General features: G+C 39.5%; 1 protein-coding gene across 1 annotated transcript in view; it reads left to right on the top strand.

The window, feature by feature from the left end:
* Positions 1–1,291: 1,291 nt before the first annotated feature.
* The window catches only part of LOC310934809 (regulator of G-protein signaling 6-like), a gene marked incomplete at both ends in the record, with an annotated part of 97,949 nt that continues 83,236 nt past the window's right edge, over positions 1,292–16,004 (top strand). The window contains 2 exons of the mRNA XM_083898607.1: positions 1,292–1,582; positions 5,039–5,179. Of these exons, the coding sequence (XP_083754733.1) occupies positions 1,292–1,582; positions 5,039–5,179 (432 nt within the window). The remainder of the gene's footprint in view (positions 1,583–5,038; positions 5,180–16,004) is intronic.

Genomic DNA, 16,004 nt, shown 5'->3' with positions numbered 1-16,004 from the left:
TGGCTCCACCTGGAACCCTTTGAAAAACCCTTTATTCAGGAAAGGGTTTTTAAAGGGTTATCTGGGTCAAAATGGTTCTTACTGGAACCATTAGTGTTACCAAGAACCCTTTCTTCAGGAAAGTTTTTTTCAGAAGCAAATGGTTCCAGGTAGAACCTCAGCCCTTGTAGAAGAACCCTTTTGGAACCCTTATTTCTAAGAGTGCAGAAGAGCACTCCCCCCAAGTCTCCCTTGCTCCACCTCGCTTATCTCTCTCAGCCCACGTCTTGGCATTTTCCAAAATCAGCCATTGGATGTTTAGTCAGAGCGTGTTTAGTTACCCTTTAAGAAGATAAAGACATCAACAAGACATTTCATCCCAGGAAGAAAAGAATGACAACGAGCATCTGGAAACGCACGACCTTACCATTAAAAAGCCAAATGGTAAGGTTTCAAACCTGCCCATGACATAAGATGACCCTCAAAGAAGAAGGTTCCCTCAGGGTTTGGTCAATTTTAAAGCTTCAGCATACCGAGACATTTTGGACGATGCTAAGCTTCCACCTTTGTGGCAACAGTTTGAAGAAGACGTCCCTTTTCTATCCCAACATGACCGTGGCCCAGACTACAAAGACTAGCTTTGAATTTGAGTTTGACCCCAGAACCCAGCGAGCACTTTTGGGATTAACCGGAACAGAGATGAGAGTGAGCCAGGTCTTCTCGTCCAAAATCAGCGCCTGACTTCATCGACGCTCTACAGAATGAATGAGCTCTAATTACTAAAGTAGAGATACTTTAAAAAAATCTTGAGGAACGCCTTCCGAGAAGAGAGGAAGCTGTTACAGCTGCAGGAGCAGAACCAACAAGTCCATATTCATGACAGTAACTGTTGGAGGTGCTTTAAGTCCTGTATTGTTCGTAGGTGCTTTTTCCTCCGTTCTCTCGGTGAATCATCGTCCTGTCCTCGCTCCAGCAACAGCAAACACGTGGAAGCTTAATCTCGTCTCCATCCTCACAGGAATCTATTTTTAGATGTGAGGCATTACATCAAATGCGTGTTATATATATTTATATATATGTTCTTCTCGAGGTGACCACCAGAGTTTCTCCAAAGCTTTAAAGCACGTCGGCCACGGAATGTGAAACAGCACGGGTTTGCCGCTGCGCTGCCCCCTCTGAGTCACCACATCGCTAAATCACGGTTAATCCGGGGCCTGATCAGACGAGTGTATTCAGCCCGAGCGTTTTCATTTATATGCAAAACCGGAGCAAACGTTGGAGGTCAAACGTGTTGCCACCAATACGGCGAGCGATGGGAATGTGCAGTTTGAGCGTGACCGGTCAACAAATCAGACGTTTCCGCTCAGCGTTGAAGCTGCGGGTCCCGCGTAACCTGTTAAACGTCTGCCGTGGTGAAGACAGCAGGCTGAACGCCATCCATTCAGGAAGGCATTCAATTCTGAGCCCATTTGGATTTTCCAAACACGTGCAGCTGCTGCTGATGGTGATGATGATGATGCTGCTGTGTGAGTTGTGCTGGGTTTGTATGTTAGCACACAAACTCGGAGGCGCAGGCCTCCACGCCAACAGCTGGCTGATGAGAGTATTGATCTAAAGAGCTGTTTGACATGGAGCTAAATGATTGTGCCAATAGCAAACACACACACACACACACACACACACACTAAGGTGCACTCACAGTCTGCATCCACACAGAAACACCACTTGCATTTCACAGCCAAATGGCAGCGAGAGTTACGACTTGAAAGCGGCAGTGCACCGCGTGTGAACTCGAGATTGTGTTGTGCGCACGAGCTGTAAACTGAAAACAACGACTGCCGAGCAAAGGCAACGACATGAAATTGTGAATTTATTTACAGTAAGTGTAAAGTGTTACAAAGACCAGTAAAATAAAACGAGTCATGCTAAGAATGAGGCAGAATGTACAGAAAATAAAAAACTTTAAACGTAAATAATTCAAGGCTTCAGGATAAACTTTATGATGTTTTTCAAACAGTTTGAAGATTCACAGCTGTTAACAATTGCTTTAAAAAAAACAAAAAACATTTGTAATGTTAAAGGTGCATTATGTAATAAATCTAAAGCAACTGGCCATAAAATCCTCCTAATATGTCACAGAGACTCAGGAATAATGTTCATATAACAAACTGAACTCGCCAACAACAACAGTACAGACAAAATATTTGCATTAAAAAAAACATTTTGCAGACTGCAAAATCATTGGCATGTGGCGCCACCTACTGCCGTCTACCAATCCTTGCAGTCAGTAGAGTCTCAGCTGCCGAGCAACCATGGGTTGCCAGTTACGTCAGAAAAAGAAACCTAAAAGACCTCTGTATTTTGAATTTGAATGTAGTAACTGTTTTAGGCCACATTCTTACATATGGCACCTTTAATATATATATTATATATATATATATATATATATATATAACTATTAATATACTGGTGTGCTTATAGGACCTAACTGTAATAACAAATACTTATTGTTACTTATATATATATTTTACTTTCCCCAGCAACAAGTTTAGAGACAAGTTTGTCAAGTAATATATGTTTTAAAGTATACTAAAGTTAATTTACTTCACTAACATTTGGCCATGTTGTCACCTTAAATGTGTGTTGCTCCCAGTGTCTGTGCTATGCTAAGCTAACGGACTAACTGAAGTTATTTAAGCTAACAGACTAACTGAAGTTATTTAAGCTAACAGACTAACTGAAGTTATTTAAGCTAACAGACTAACTGAAGTTAATTAAGCTAACAGACTAACTGAAGTAAATTAAGCTAACAGACTAACTGAAGTAAATTAAGCTAACAGACTAATTGAAGTTGATTAAGCTAACAGACTAACTGAAGTTAATTAAGCTAACAGACTAACTGAAGTTAATTAAGCTAACAGACTAATTGAAGTTGATTAAGCTAACAGACTAACTGAAGTTAATTAAGCTAACAGACTAATTGAAGTTGATTAAGCTAACAGACGAACTGAGGTTAATTATGCTAACTGACTGACTGGGGTTAATTAAACTAGCTGTGGCTCTAGCTTGATATTAATCACAGGCTCAGTGTGAAAAATAAATGGACATCAAGCTCCTGCTAAGGCTTTATTTTGTCATGTTGTTTCATTACTTCATTTTCGGGGGAATAATTCTGCGAGGCTGTGTCGTCAACCGAGCAATACAATCCCCCCCGACGCCCCGTGGGCTCCTAAAATCCTCGGCTCTGCTGTGCACCATTTTTGTTTTTTTTTGCGGTTATTGTATTAAATGTAACTCAGAATATGGAAATATGCACCAAAAATGCAAAACTAAGCGACACGATAAGGGCTGGAGGTGAGTTTTGGCTTCAACGTATTCCTTCTCTATTAATTATGCTGGTTTTTTTTAAAAAGAGACCAAACTGCTAAATTCTGCCCTGCAGCCATTGAGCAAATTAATCTGGCCGTGAGCGTGTACAAAAATACTTAAAAAAAAAAAAAGACAGCTTTATTGGACACATGCTGCATGTTTGGCTGCTTAAATCCCATTAGTTTAAATGTGGGTTTTAATATTCAATCACAAACATGGTGTTTTAAAAGGTTTAAATCACTGATTATATTAAAGTTGAGTAGTTTTGCCTTTTTTTTCTCGTTTTATCTAGCTTTTATTTGTCTCGTAGTTGTACATTTGGGCTTTGAACTACATTTCCCAGGTGTAATGCAAGTGGCATTACATGCAAACACAGCAGCTGTAGTCAATGTCGTTAACACTACTGATTCTGTTTGACAAACATTTGCTGCATTACAGTCTGGACACGAGTATTTTTGCGTGTTTTCTTGTATTTTATACCGTATTCTGTGGATATGTTGCTGTTTTTTGGAAGTATTTACTCTTACCTGCCTGGGAACAAAGCAGCAGGACATGTTTGAAGGGTAATTATGTCAGTTTTTGATCCCACTTTTTTACACAACTCAAATGTTTCTCAGACTAACTGAAGTTATTTAAGCTAACAGACAAACTGAAGTTAATTAAGCTAACAGACTAACTGAAGTAAATTAAGCTAACAGACTAACTGAAGTTATTTAAGCTAACAGACTAACTGAAGTTATTTAAGCTAACAGACTAACTGAAGTAAATTAAGCTAACAGACTAGCTGAAGTAAATTAAGCTAACAGACTAACTGAAGTTAATTAAGCTAACAGACTAACTGAAGTTATTTAAGCTAACAGACTAACTGAAGTAAATTAAGCTAACAGACTAACTGAAGTTAATTAAGCTAACAGACTAACTGAAGTTATTTAAGCTAACAGACTAACTTAAGTTATTTAAGCTAACAGACTAACTGAAGTTAATTAATCTAACAGACTAACTGAAGTAAAGGGTTTCCAGAAAACATGTCCATAGAGCACTCACAGAGGTGTCAGATCTGTTTTTTTTTTTAAATACATATTAAATTACTGCTAAAGTAAATATTTTATTTAAACTCATAATCAATAACTGCACTGGTGCTGGTCTCACATTTACATTTGCTTTCTTTATCACTTCAGTCAAGTGATTACCTGGGTTTTTCTTCAAAATTGTTATGTCGTTTCCATCCATTTTCGACCTATTTGTGCACATTTGCAGTTTAATGGTCAACCTCAGCAATGGAGGTTGTGTTTTTTTTTTCTTCTTATCTGTCCGTGAGCATAATGCATTATTATTATTATTATTATTATAATAATAACTCAAAAAGAGCTGGGAAAGTAATTCATCTGTCTCTCTTCCTCCTTCCCAGTTCCAGTCTTTGTACAGCAACGTCCAGAGAGTGGAGACACAGAGGGAGCACAGGAGGACATAAAGAAAGGATAAGTCGACGCAGGAGGTGAAGCCTGAAGGAGGGACTGTAATGATGGCTGAGGCACCTGAGCAGCAGCAGCAGCAGCAGGAGGAGCTGGAGGAGCAGCAGCAGCAGCTGGAGGAGGAGCAGCAGAAGCAGGAGCTGGACGAGCAGCAGCAGCAGCAGCAGCAGCAGGAGGAGGAAGAGGAGCAGCAGGAGGAGCAGGAGCTGGACACACAGGACACGCCAGAGCATGATGAAGAGTCTGAAGAGCTGAAGGAGAGAGTCCGCCCGCCGCCGCCTCGTCCTATGCTGTCCTTCAGGTCCATGAGCAGCGTGGACCCCGAGGACGACTCCCCCAACATGATCGTCTACAGAAAGGTAAGAACCAAACACAACACCCCCTGTCATCAGCGTGGTTTATTTTCTTTCTTTGAATGTGTGATTTAATTTAGAAAGAAACCTTTTCTGCAAAGTCCAAACTCAGACGAAAGATCTTCTTTAAAAGTCTAAAACAAGGCTATTCAATTTAAGATCAGGCCCTTCAAGCACTTTGGACCGGCCCGTAGTCCATTAACCCATAAATAATGACTATATTATTAAAAAGCTTCGCCTATTTCTGGCACTTTGTGACACTTTGCGTCCCTTTTTGGCAAATACTAGTACAGCTGTAATTGTAGGCGGCCTATGTATGTACCAGAATATTTTGCACTATGAGCCAACTGTAGCGGTTGTACCTGAATATTATTGGTACTGTTACTTGTATTTCTGCAAAAATAGCCTTTTGTGGCCATTGCACCTTAATGTTGTTTATATTGTTACCTCTAATTTCGAGCCTTATCCAAATGTAGGTGGTACAGTAACTGTTACCTTTTTGCACTATACGCAAATTGCGTTGTACCTGAATGTTGGTGGTTTTGTTACTTACATTTTTAGCACAAAACTAGCAGCTATTTTGTATCTATTTGTATCCCTTTACTGCACATGCAACACAAAATATTAGTACAGGAGTTGACCTGTAGCTCACTGGCTGGACAGCCTTCCGAAATGCTGGCCCTTCAATTTTAGTTGAATAGCGCTGGTTTAAAACCTCTCACACTGAACAACAAAATGGACTCAGGCACTTTTCACCACGTTTATCCATCACTCAAAGAATAACCAACATGTTTCAAAAGCTGCAGTTTGCTGCCAAAGTAGCTTCTAGACGGGGGAAAATTCAAGGTTTAAATCATTTGCTAAATGGGTGATTTCAGGGGAAAAAATGTGTTGCCACTTTGTCTTTACGGCTTATTAAAGTGTAGATGGAGAGTAAAAATGAGAATAATGTACAAATGAATACTTCCTGGCGTCACTGTAAGTGCACTTTTGTTTTGTACGTTTTTACTGGTTTAGCGGTCAAGTTTATCTCAGATAATAAAGTACATTTTTTAAAGTGTATTTTATGTGTACAACAAATACAGGGAAAGACACTTTAATGTCCCAAGACCATAAAGCCAGTCTCATCAATCAATCAAACTTTATTTATATGTCATTTATCATACAAACAAAGTGTTTCAGAGGGTGAAAACGTAATGAAAGGAACCCACGAGCGTTTCAGCCGACATATGGCATGGGTTATATATTAATGGTTGATCCAAACAAGGTAAAAGGGAATTAAAAACATTATTTGTTACACATTAAATGTAATGAAATAGACAAGTAAGTAAATAAGTATATAAATGAGGTACTAACTGTACGACGGAAGATACGAAAAACTAGAACATGATAAAATAACAAGGTGCAGTAAAATAGAACATTAAAAATTCGGTTAAAGGACATTAAAATGGAGCAGAGAATAATTTGTGTCAGACCCTAAAATTAAATAAATAATGGATAATAAAAGTCCTTTGTGCTGCTCTCAGGTGTAAATCTGTGCACAGCTTTCTTCATTCTTAACTCTCAGGGTCATATTTGTCCGTTGAACTCCTGGATTCTTTTACGGCAGGAGGTTTTTCGTGTTTTGTGGACAGATGGTGGCATCGGTGAAAGTGTATAATCAAGTCAAGTCAAATAATGACAAGTAAAATGGGCTAATTACTGAGGGTAAAAAAACACACCTGAGTCACCTCTGCTCTCATCCTGACAAAACATCTGGCTCATTCATTTCCAGGAAAGACGGGAGAAAAACCCTCGGGGGGTTAAACTGTAATTGTTCGTCACGGTTTAAAACGTTCATTACATTAAAGCTGCAGTGCGTAACTTTCAAATATGAACTTATACCAGTTCACTCGGCACCGATTACGTCTGTCATCTCCACACGTGTTTTCAGATCTGTTGTGGCCTGGTGGCTTTTCCACGCTGCATACAGGAAGTGATTTGTGACTGCATGTCAAGGCAGATGAAGGCAAGGACAACATTGTGCTAGTAAAGCAAGGTTTCAGAAGAGAATTTTACTTTTCATTCAGTAGTTTGACAGGAGTGAAAATGCGTCCTGTCCGACCTTGTGCTGCTGGTGTATACACACAAAAGCTCCCTCAGTCAGGCCTGACAGTTTTGCTTTGTTTTTAGATGAAGAAACAAATACTGTTACATTGTTTCTGTTCGCTAAGACCAAACAGAATCTTCTTTTTCATCCAAATGAATCACGTTTTTGAGCGCCTTAGCTTGCCCCAAAACTCAAAAAAATGTTATGACCGCATTAGTCATGGAAAGTGGTTTGGCTTGGAAATGGGAGGGGCTAAAATCTTCTATTAAGTCATCTGGTGTCAGGTTTAACGTACAGTACATGAACGAAAAAGCCGATGATCCCCAACAGGAAGGCCGCCATTTTGGTTTGAACGCCGACATATTTTCTTAAATATCTCCATCCACATGGAACTCCCCCCTCAAAACGACACAAACACTGTTAGGTACATATGCCAGGCCTGTAAGTGGCGCTATAACGCTACACATGACAGATACTGTACGACAACTTTGTGACTTAGTGACAAATCTAGCGACTTTGGCAAAGTAAAAGCAACATTTCCTGCTATTGAAGCTATTGTTGTGCTGTGGCCGACTCCTCACCTTTGACCTCATTTATGGCGGTGGAATCGCAGAGGGCTGCGGGTCATATCTCACTAAATATGGGAACATAATATGTTTATAAACAAAGGCCAGGAGGATAATATTTGCCCTAAAAATGACCTGAGAATGAACGCATGGGTGCGTGAATAAAGACATCGTCTCCCCCCTCCCCGGCAGTGTTTTGTTATGATAGATGAACTCTGAGAGAGAGCGAGAGACGGGGGTTAGCGTGGTTAGCAGTGGGGAGGCGATGCTGCTGTTCTCAGTCTCTGTGTCAGCAGGCAGCAAGTCCACAGATCTGCTCGTTTGTCGTCACAGTGAAAACACACGTTTTGATGAAAATGATGTAAAATAGGGACAGAGGGAGACAGAGGAATTGTATAGATGACGCTCCAGTTTCCTCCCACAGTCCAGAAACATGCAGATTAGGTTAATTATACACTTTAAGTTGACCGTAGGTGTGAATGTGAGGGTGAATGTTTGTGAGTCTGGATTGGCCGCTGCTCACCGTGACCCTCATGTCGAGGATAAAGTGGTAGAAAATGATTGAATGAATGAAATCTCCTTTGTAATTCGGCTGAACTGCTTGTTCACATGGAGCTCACGACTGCACTTCTCTCCACCTACGTAGACGCGATTGATTAATAACACTCCTCGTCATGACTACTTGTTGTACGGGGCAGAGTGTGTTTGTTTGAGGCCGCCTGTCAGCAAACACACAATAAAGACACAGCAGCCATGGGGGAGAAACTCCAGGTTGGATTTATAATGCTAACGTGAAACTACATCAAGTTGAATAGTTTTTATTTGAGGTGTTAAAGTGTGAAAGTTTTCCTTCCATCCAAAACTCTCCTCTGGTTCAGATTATCTTCCAGATTCTTATGTTCATTATTCTTTGTCGTACCATCGAGATTATTGGAAATGAAAGTTATCACTGTATTTAGTTCACGATATGATATTATCACTATATAAGGCACAATATTATCACAATATTTAAGTCACTACATGATATCATCACAATATTTGAGTCATGATGTTATTACGATATTTACGTCATGATGTTATCACGATATATAAGTCACTACACGATATCACAATATTTACGTCATGATGTTATCACGATATATAAGTCACTACACGATATCACGATATTTAAGTCATGATGTTATCACGATATTTACACGATATCATCATGATATTTGAGTCATGATGTTATCACGATATTTAAGTCATGATGTTATCACGATATTTAAGTCATGATGTTATCACGATATTTAAGTCACTACACGATATCAAGATATTTAAGTCATGATGTTATCACGATATTTAAGTCACTACACGATATTTAAGTCATGATGTTATCACGATATTTAAGTCACTACACGATATAATCACAATATTAAGTCATGATGTTATCACGATATTTAAGTCACTACACGATATCACGATATTTAAGTCATGATGTATCACAATATTTGCACAATATCATCATGATATTTAAGTCACGATATCATTAAAATATTTAAGTCATGATGCTATCACAATATTTAAGTCACTACACGATATCACAATATTTAAGTCATTATGTTATCACGATATTTAAGTCATGATATTATCACGACATTTAAGTCACTATACGATATCACGATATTTAGGTCATGATGTTATCACAATATTTAAGTCACTACACGATATCATCACAATATGTAAGTCATGATGATATTACGATATTTAAGTCATGTTACCACGATATTTAAGTCACTACACGATATCACGATATTTAAGTCATGATGTTATCACAATATTTAAGTCACTACACGATATCACGATATTTAAGTCATGATGTTATCACGATATTTAAGTCACTACATGATATCAGTGTAACAAGTGGTCTCTGCTGAGACACGTGTAATTCTGCTTCATTGTTTTATCAATGGGCTTGGTGTATTGATTTTCAGTTTTACGACTCATTGTCTGACGCACACGCGCACACACACACAAGCCCACTGACCTTTAGTGTGTAACATTTTATTTCTCCAGTAGAGAGCGAGTGAGAATTCGATGGTGTTGTCAAACAATTACAGTGAAATTAATGCACTCTAGATACTGTGTGTTTTCACGCTGCTTCTACGGGACAGGACTTTATCTATTTATACTTGTGTGTGTGTGTCCACGTTATATAAAGAGCATTCAACAACACACTGTGTCAGTGTTTATCAAAAATCAGGCTTTGTAAACTGAAATAAAATGAAATGAAATGAAGTGTATGAGCTGAAAAACGGCAGGAGGAGCAGCAGGAACTGTGTGACAGCAACATCCACTGTCACTTTTGATAAATGAGAGAGGAGAAAACTGGAGAGGACAAAAGATGGTGTTTCATACACACACACTGAGGGTTACCTCGCATGAATCATAGTAAAAGAACTGTGTGTATATATATATATATATATATATATATATTATATGTAGTTTATATGCTAACCTTGGGAGTGTGATTTTCTTCTGCTTTGTTGTAGATGTACTGTGTCTCAGCAGTGCCCGCCGATGCTTTTGTGTTGACGTTGCCACAAAAAAATGCACTGAAAACACAGAAATAGAGATCCGAGGATAAACGCTGACCTCCAACCTTGCACTGTTAATTATTTTTCACAGATTTATTTTACTTTATTCTGTGTTTAGTATTTATACACGAATATAACATGTTATACTGGCTAAACAGTAGTGCATAACTGCCATGAAGTCATGGTAATATAAAGTACTGTGAAGTCACATTCGCTAACATATATGTATACACATATATACATATATGTGTATGTTTGTATGTAACACACATATATGTGTGTGTATATATATGTATATATACATGTATGCATGCCTGCCCTGGACTGTGGTCCCATTAGTGTCACTGGATAAGTCATCAATCATCTTAGAGCATGGTGGGGGGGAGCAGGGAAATGTAAATCGCGATCCTCTGGGACACAAACTAAAGCTCTACTTGAAAATAATGGAGTATTTTGAGAGGAAGTACACTTAATGTACACGACGACCTTTCACTCACACACGGGGTCAGTTTTCTCCTTCTTCTTCTTCTCTTTCCTCGTTTCTTTTTCTATTTTAAAGTTTGTTAGTGGTCGTAGATTGTAAGAGAATAAGAGACGTGATGGTGGCTCGGTGCTTGAAAACTAATCAGGATGAGAGAAGTGAAGCCTCTGGTCTTCAGGGAAGCATTCATCTGCTAAAAAAAAAGATGATGATGAAGAAGACGACCTAATGTCCCTCTTCTGTCTCTCTTCTTCCTCCCTCTATTTTTACCTGTGTTATTAGCTATCAATTAATGTCTGCTGTGTTCTACTGAGAGTCTGTCTGCGTGAGATTAAGACTGTTTTTCCTTCATCATCCAAACACACAGTAATTCACGAGTGTTGACACACATTTTCAACACACAAATGAGACGACCTTTTAGACCTTAGAATACAGGTTAGGTTTGGTGATGGATTAAGTCAGTAGAGATATCAGTGACTTTCCTCACAAAGACAGAAGTACGAGAACAGCATGTATGTGTGTGTGAGAGCTTGAATAAGTAAAGACTGCTGATGCAGAGCACTTGTGCTGCTGCTGCTGCTGCTGCTGTTTGCGTGTGTTGCGCCCCCTTTTCATTATATTCCATGTGCTCTGGTCCGACAGCAGCAGCAGCAGCAGCAGCAGCAGCAGCTGTCGAACTGCAGATGTGTTTACGTAACGAGCTGTTTATACACATTCCATGTTCCTCATATTCCTGCGAGCTGCCAGAACGTGCCGGCGATGGCTGAGGAGCCATTGTGTCAGGCAGTGATGAGTTAGTGTTGGATGGCAGCAGCTGCAAAAAAAAACCTCATGTCACCACTTTTAATCATGTATATTTTGCTTGAAATGTCACCAAACACCAATAGTATATCCATAAGCAAAAAGCAGTTTATTCCAGTATTCATATTGTATTTGAAAGGTTGCTGCTGTATGTTTTAGTTAAAGATGAAGTCTCTCTCAGGACAGTCAACTGAAGATGGTGCATCTTGCCAGTGTTTGGTCATGTTTGTACTGTAAAGTTTAACAACCCTCATTTAACACCTGTGGTTAACAGTTCTGCGGTTAAGGGTTCTTCTACAAGGGCAGAGGTTCTATCTGGAACCATTTGCTTCTGAAAAACCTTTTCCCGAAGAAAGGGTTTTAAAAGGGTTCTTGGTAACACTAATGGCTCCAGTAAGAACCATTTTGATCCAGAGAACCCTTTAAAACCACTTTCCTGAATAAAGGGTTTTAAAAGGGTTCTTGGTAACACTAAAGGTTCCAGGTGGAATCTTTTATAAAGGTGAAACCACAAAGGGTTCTCCTATGAGGACAAGCCAAAGAACCTTATATGGTTCTACTCAGCACTTTTATTTCTAAGAGTGTAGTGTCAGAGGTCAGCGTGATTTATTATCGTGTCTTCTCATAAGACGACAGCATGACAAAAAACATTGATCTCGTGTCAATCACGTATCCATTAATGGTCGACGTGTTCTCTGTTTACTGAAAGAAATGCACTTAATCAATAATACAGTACATTCTGTGTGTGTTTTATCGTTGGCTGATTTGCTTAAAGCTGGAAGAGACAAACACGTTTCACTGTGAGTCTGTGCATTTGTGTTGTTGTTATGCTTTGTTTACACCAGCTGCTTTCACTGACAAAAATAATGCTCAGAGCTCTTCGATGTAGCCTTGAAGGGGGTGGAAAAGAAAAAGAAGGGATATTTGTGCATGAATGCACAATATACAGTAGCAGGCCTTTGCTCTTGTTCCTGTGTTGCCTCCTTGCTTCTGAGGCTCCACCGTGACTTTGAAACTTCACAGGAAACAAAAAACCAGCATAAATTGATGTACATGGAATATTTTAGGCTTTTTCTTGGGGGGCAAAACAATCTCTAAACATCGAAATCACCTTGTCAGATCAGTTTATTAAAGCAGTCTATTGAGCCGTGTCAAAAAAAACAGTTCTGTGTGATTCACTGTCACAGTTTTGAAGCGATTTAATAAGCGTGTTGTTTATTGTTAACAGGACATGCCGGCTACACAAGGTGATTAATTATCTGGTGCCTTTAAGCCCCCGAGCCCGCGTCACAAACCGTAAAATTCTAGTCATGCCTAGTCACTGCAACCAGGCGCATATTTATTAGGCAATTTCCCATGGCAAAGAAATTCATTGGCCGGCAACAACATGAATCACAGCTCGCACACACACACACACACACACACACGCACACACACACACACGCACACACACACACACGCACACACACACGCACACACACACACACACACACACACACACAGCTTCACTTTCCCCCCCGTGAACTCCAACAGGCACCGGTATCCAAGCAGATACTGCAGATCACGGATTGTTACTTTGATCACGTAGCATCGCCATCTCCATTCATTTTAAACAGGAAGCAGCTGAGCACATTTTCAACCCTGTAGCTTTGTTTATTGCATGCTGCAAAGTGTGTGTGTGTCTGTGTGTGTGTGTGTGTGTTTTTTTACCTGGGTCAAAAAGTGTCTGCCGTGCAGGAGACTTTAGCGGGAGGTGATGTGGAAACGTTCAAAAACAAATCAAAAGCGTTCAATTCTAAAATACATAAACAGCAGGGGAGGATGCAGTGGGAAGTTAGATTCTCTTATAATGTGACAATATGAGGTACAGGTCATGTGTTTACGCAACATTAGAGATAACTTATCATGTTAGTCCGGCTAAAACCTGACGTAAAATAGATTAGTAGAAATAGACGGATTGGAATCGTACTACATTGAATTTTCCAAACACACACAGAGATAATTAATTGTCAGCTATTTTGAGTGAAACAGTTCCAATTATGAAAACAAGCTTTCTGATTTTTCGGTTTCTCAAATGTGATTTTTTTTTTTGGTTTCTTTGCTTCATATAAAGATTAAGATTAAGAACCCTAAACCCTAAACAAAGAAATCATTACAACTGAATTGAAAAATTTATAAAAAACTTCAGTTTGTGGAGAAAACAAGACATTTTAGGAGATCATTTTCAGATTTTCTTACATTTTGTGTACCTATACTCAAGTAAACGAGACCCTATCCTTATTTGCAGCTCCAGAATATATATGGACCAGAGTCGGTCTTAGCTAGCTTAGTTAGCAGGCTAACGCTGACACGGCACCGCCTCATACGAACAAGCTGAAAACGGGGCATATCGCCACCTAGAGGTCGGTCGTATTGGAGCTTGGCGAGTTGTTGTACATAAACACAAAAGTAGTGATGGATGAAGCAGTCGTTTGTGGCGTATAAACCTGGTAGAGAAATATTGTGTGCACTTAACTCAGCCTTTGTAGGAATGTGTGAAGCATGTTTTTATATGGGGGGCCATGTAGGCCATAATTACTTTTTTACCTCACACATACACAGTTTTACCTTTCACGTACACAATTTTGCCTCTCACATTCAATATTTTTGGCTCTCACATTTGTGTATGTGCAAAGTGAAAGATTGTATGTGAGAGGTAAAATTGTGTACATGAGAGGTAATATTGTGTATGTGTGAGGTAAAAAAGGAATTATGGCCTACACGGCCGCCCCTATTTTTATGTAGCGGTGTGTGTGTGTGTGTGTGTTCTTGTATTTGTTACCTCTTAAAGACTTTTTGTGGCATAAACAGGACCAGTACAGTCCAAAGCGTGGGCTAACATTTGAAGTGTGGCTAGGTTAGGCTAACTCACTGATTGTGGTTAAGTTTAATGAATAGAAGCCAACGTTGGGTCCTGACAAGGATGGCCGGACAAACCTGTGTGTGTGTGTGTGATAAGCACATGCACCTAATCATGGTGTCGCTGCCTGCGGATATCAGAGGCGAGCTCATCACAACAGAGCAGGTAGAGAGCAGCAGGCTAATCAAATCAAGGTGATGCTGATATGCTAATTGTGGGAGTTTCAATTGCAAAACATTTCCATGTTCACTCACTTCTGCATGTGTTCGCCTGTACCCGCTCTCTATAGACATATTATTATTATATACAAATATAGACACTATTTTGACACTAGTGACAACTTGCTAATGCTACAAAAGATGTCCTCTGTCGCCCTCAGTGAAGCTCTGACATCTGTCACGGCCGACATCACTGTCAGTTTGCTAACTGGCGTTTTCTGCCTCTAAATATCACGAAAGACGTTTCAGACGAGGACGGTTAGATGTCATTTTTCTGTAGATGGCGAGGTGTAAGGGGATGAGTCGAGGACAGATTGTCTGGACGGTATCTGCTGCAGCGGTCGCTTCCCTATAGGAGGGAGAATTCCCCTCAGCCTGCAGAAATAATGACATCCCGACTCCCCGCTGAGTTCCTGTATCACCCGGGTCCTAATCCAGACTAATCCTCCTCAGCGAACACTTACAGCTGCACTGGCTCAACGTGCACTTTCTGACTTTGAATGAGTAACTGGACCAGTGAGTGAATAATGAAAGAAGACATATTTATATATGTGTGTGTCTAAAGAACAAAATTGGAGATTTTATGCTAATCCAGCTTGTTTAAAGTGTGATTTTATGAGTTACTGCAAAAATCCATGGAGGAAATCAGTGTTTTTAGTCCATGGGGACACAGGACTTTTTGGTCTATTAGTGATTTTTTAAATTTTATGTTACTTACGTGAATGCAAGTGAAGAATTTGAAACACCACACTCTTAGAAATAAGGGTTCCAAAAGTGTTCTTCTACAAGGACTGAGGTTCTACCTGGAACCATTTGTTTTTCAAGGGTTCTTGGTAACACTAATGGTTCCAGTAAGATCCATTTTGAGCCAGAGAACCCTTTAAAACCACTTTCCTGAATAAAGGGTTTTAAAAGGGTTCTTGGTAACACTAGGGTTCTCCTATGAGGACAAGCCGAAGAACCTTATATGGTTCTACTTAGCACTTTTATTTCTAAGAGTTCTAAGAGTAAACTTAACTGTTAATGACTGGACTTAAAATAGAAATGTAAATAAAAAAGGGTTTTCACTACTGTTCAAGGTCAAGACTTATTTTTTTTAATGATACACTCATTACAAATACTTGTAAGTCATACAAATGTATGCAAATGTATTCATCATCTCATGATATCCACTACTGAAGAGCCGTCAAAGAGCATTTTC

Source organism: Microchirus variegatus (assembly GCF_963457635.1).
Source record: "Microchirus variegatus genome assembly, chromosome: 12".
NCBI lineage: Eukaryota > Metazoa > Chordata > Actinopteri > Pleuronectiformes > Soleidae > Microchirus > Microchirus variegatus.
The sequence above is the reverse complement of the archived record's forward strand: the minus strand, read 5'-3'. Positions and strand labels throughout refer to the sequence as shown.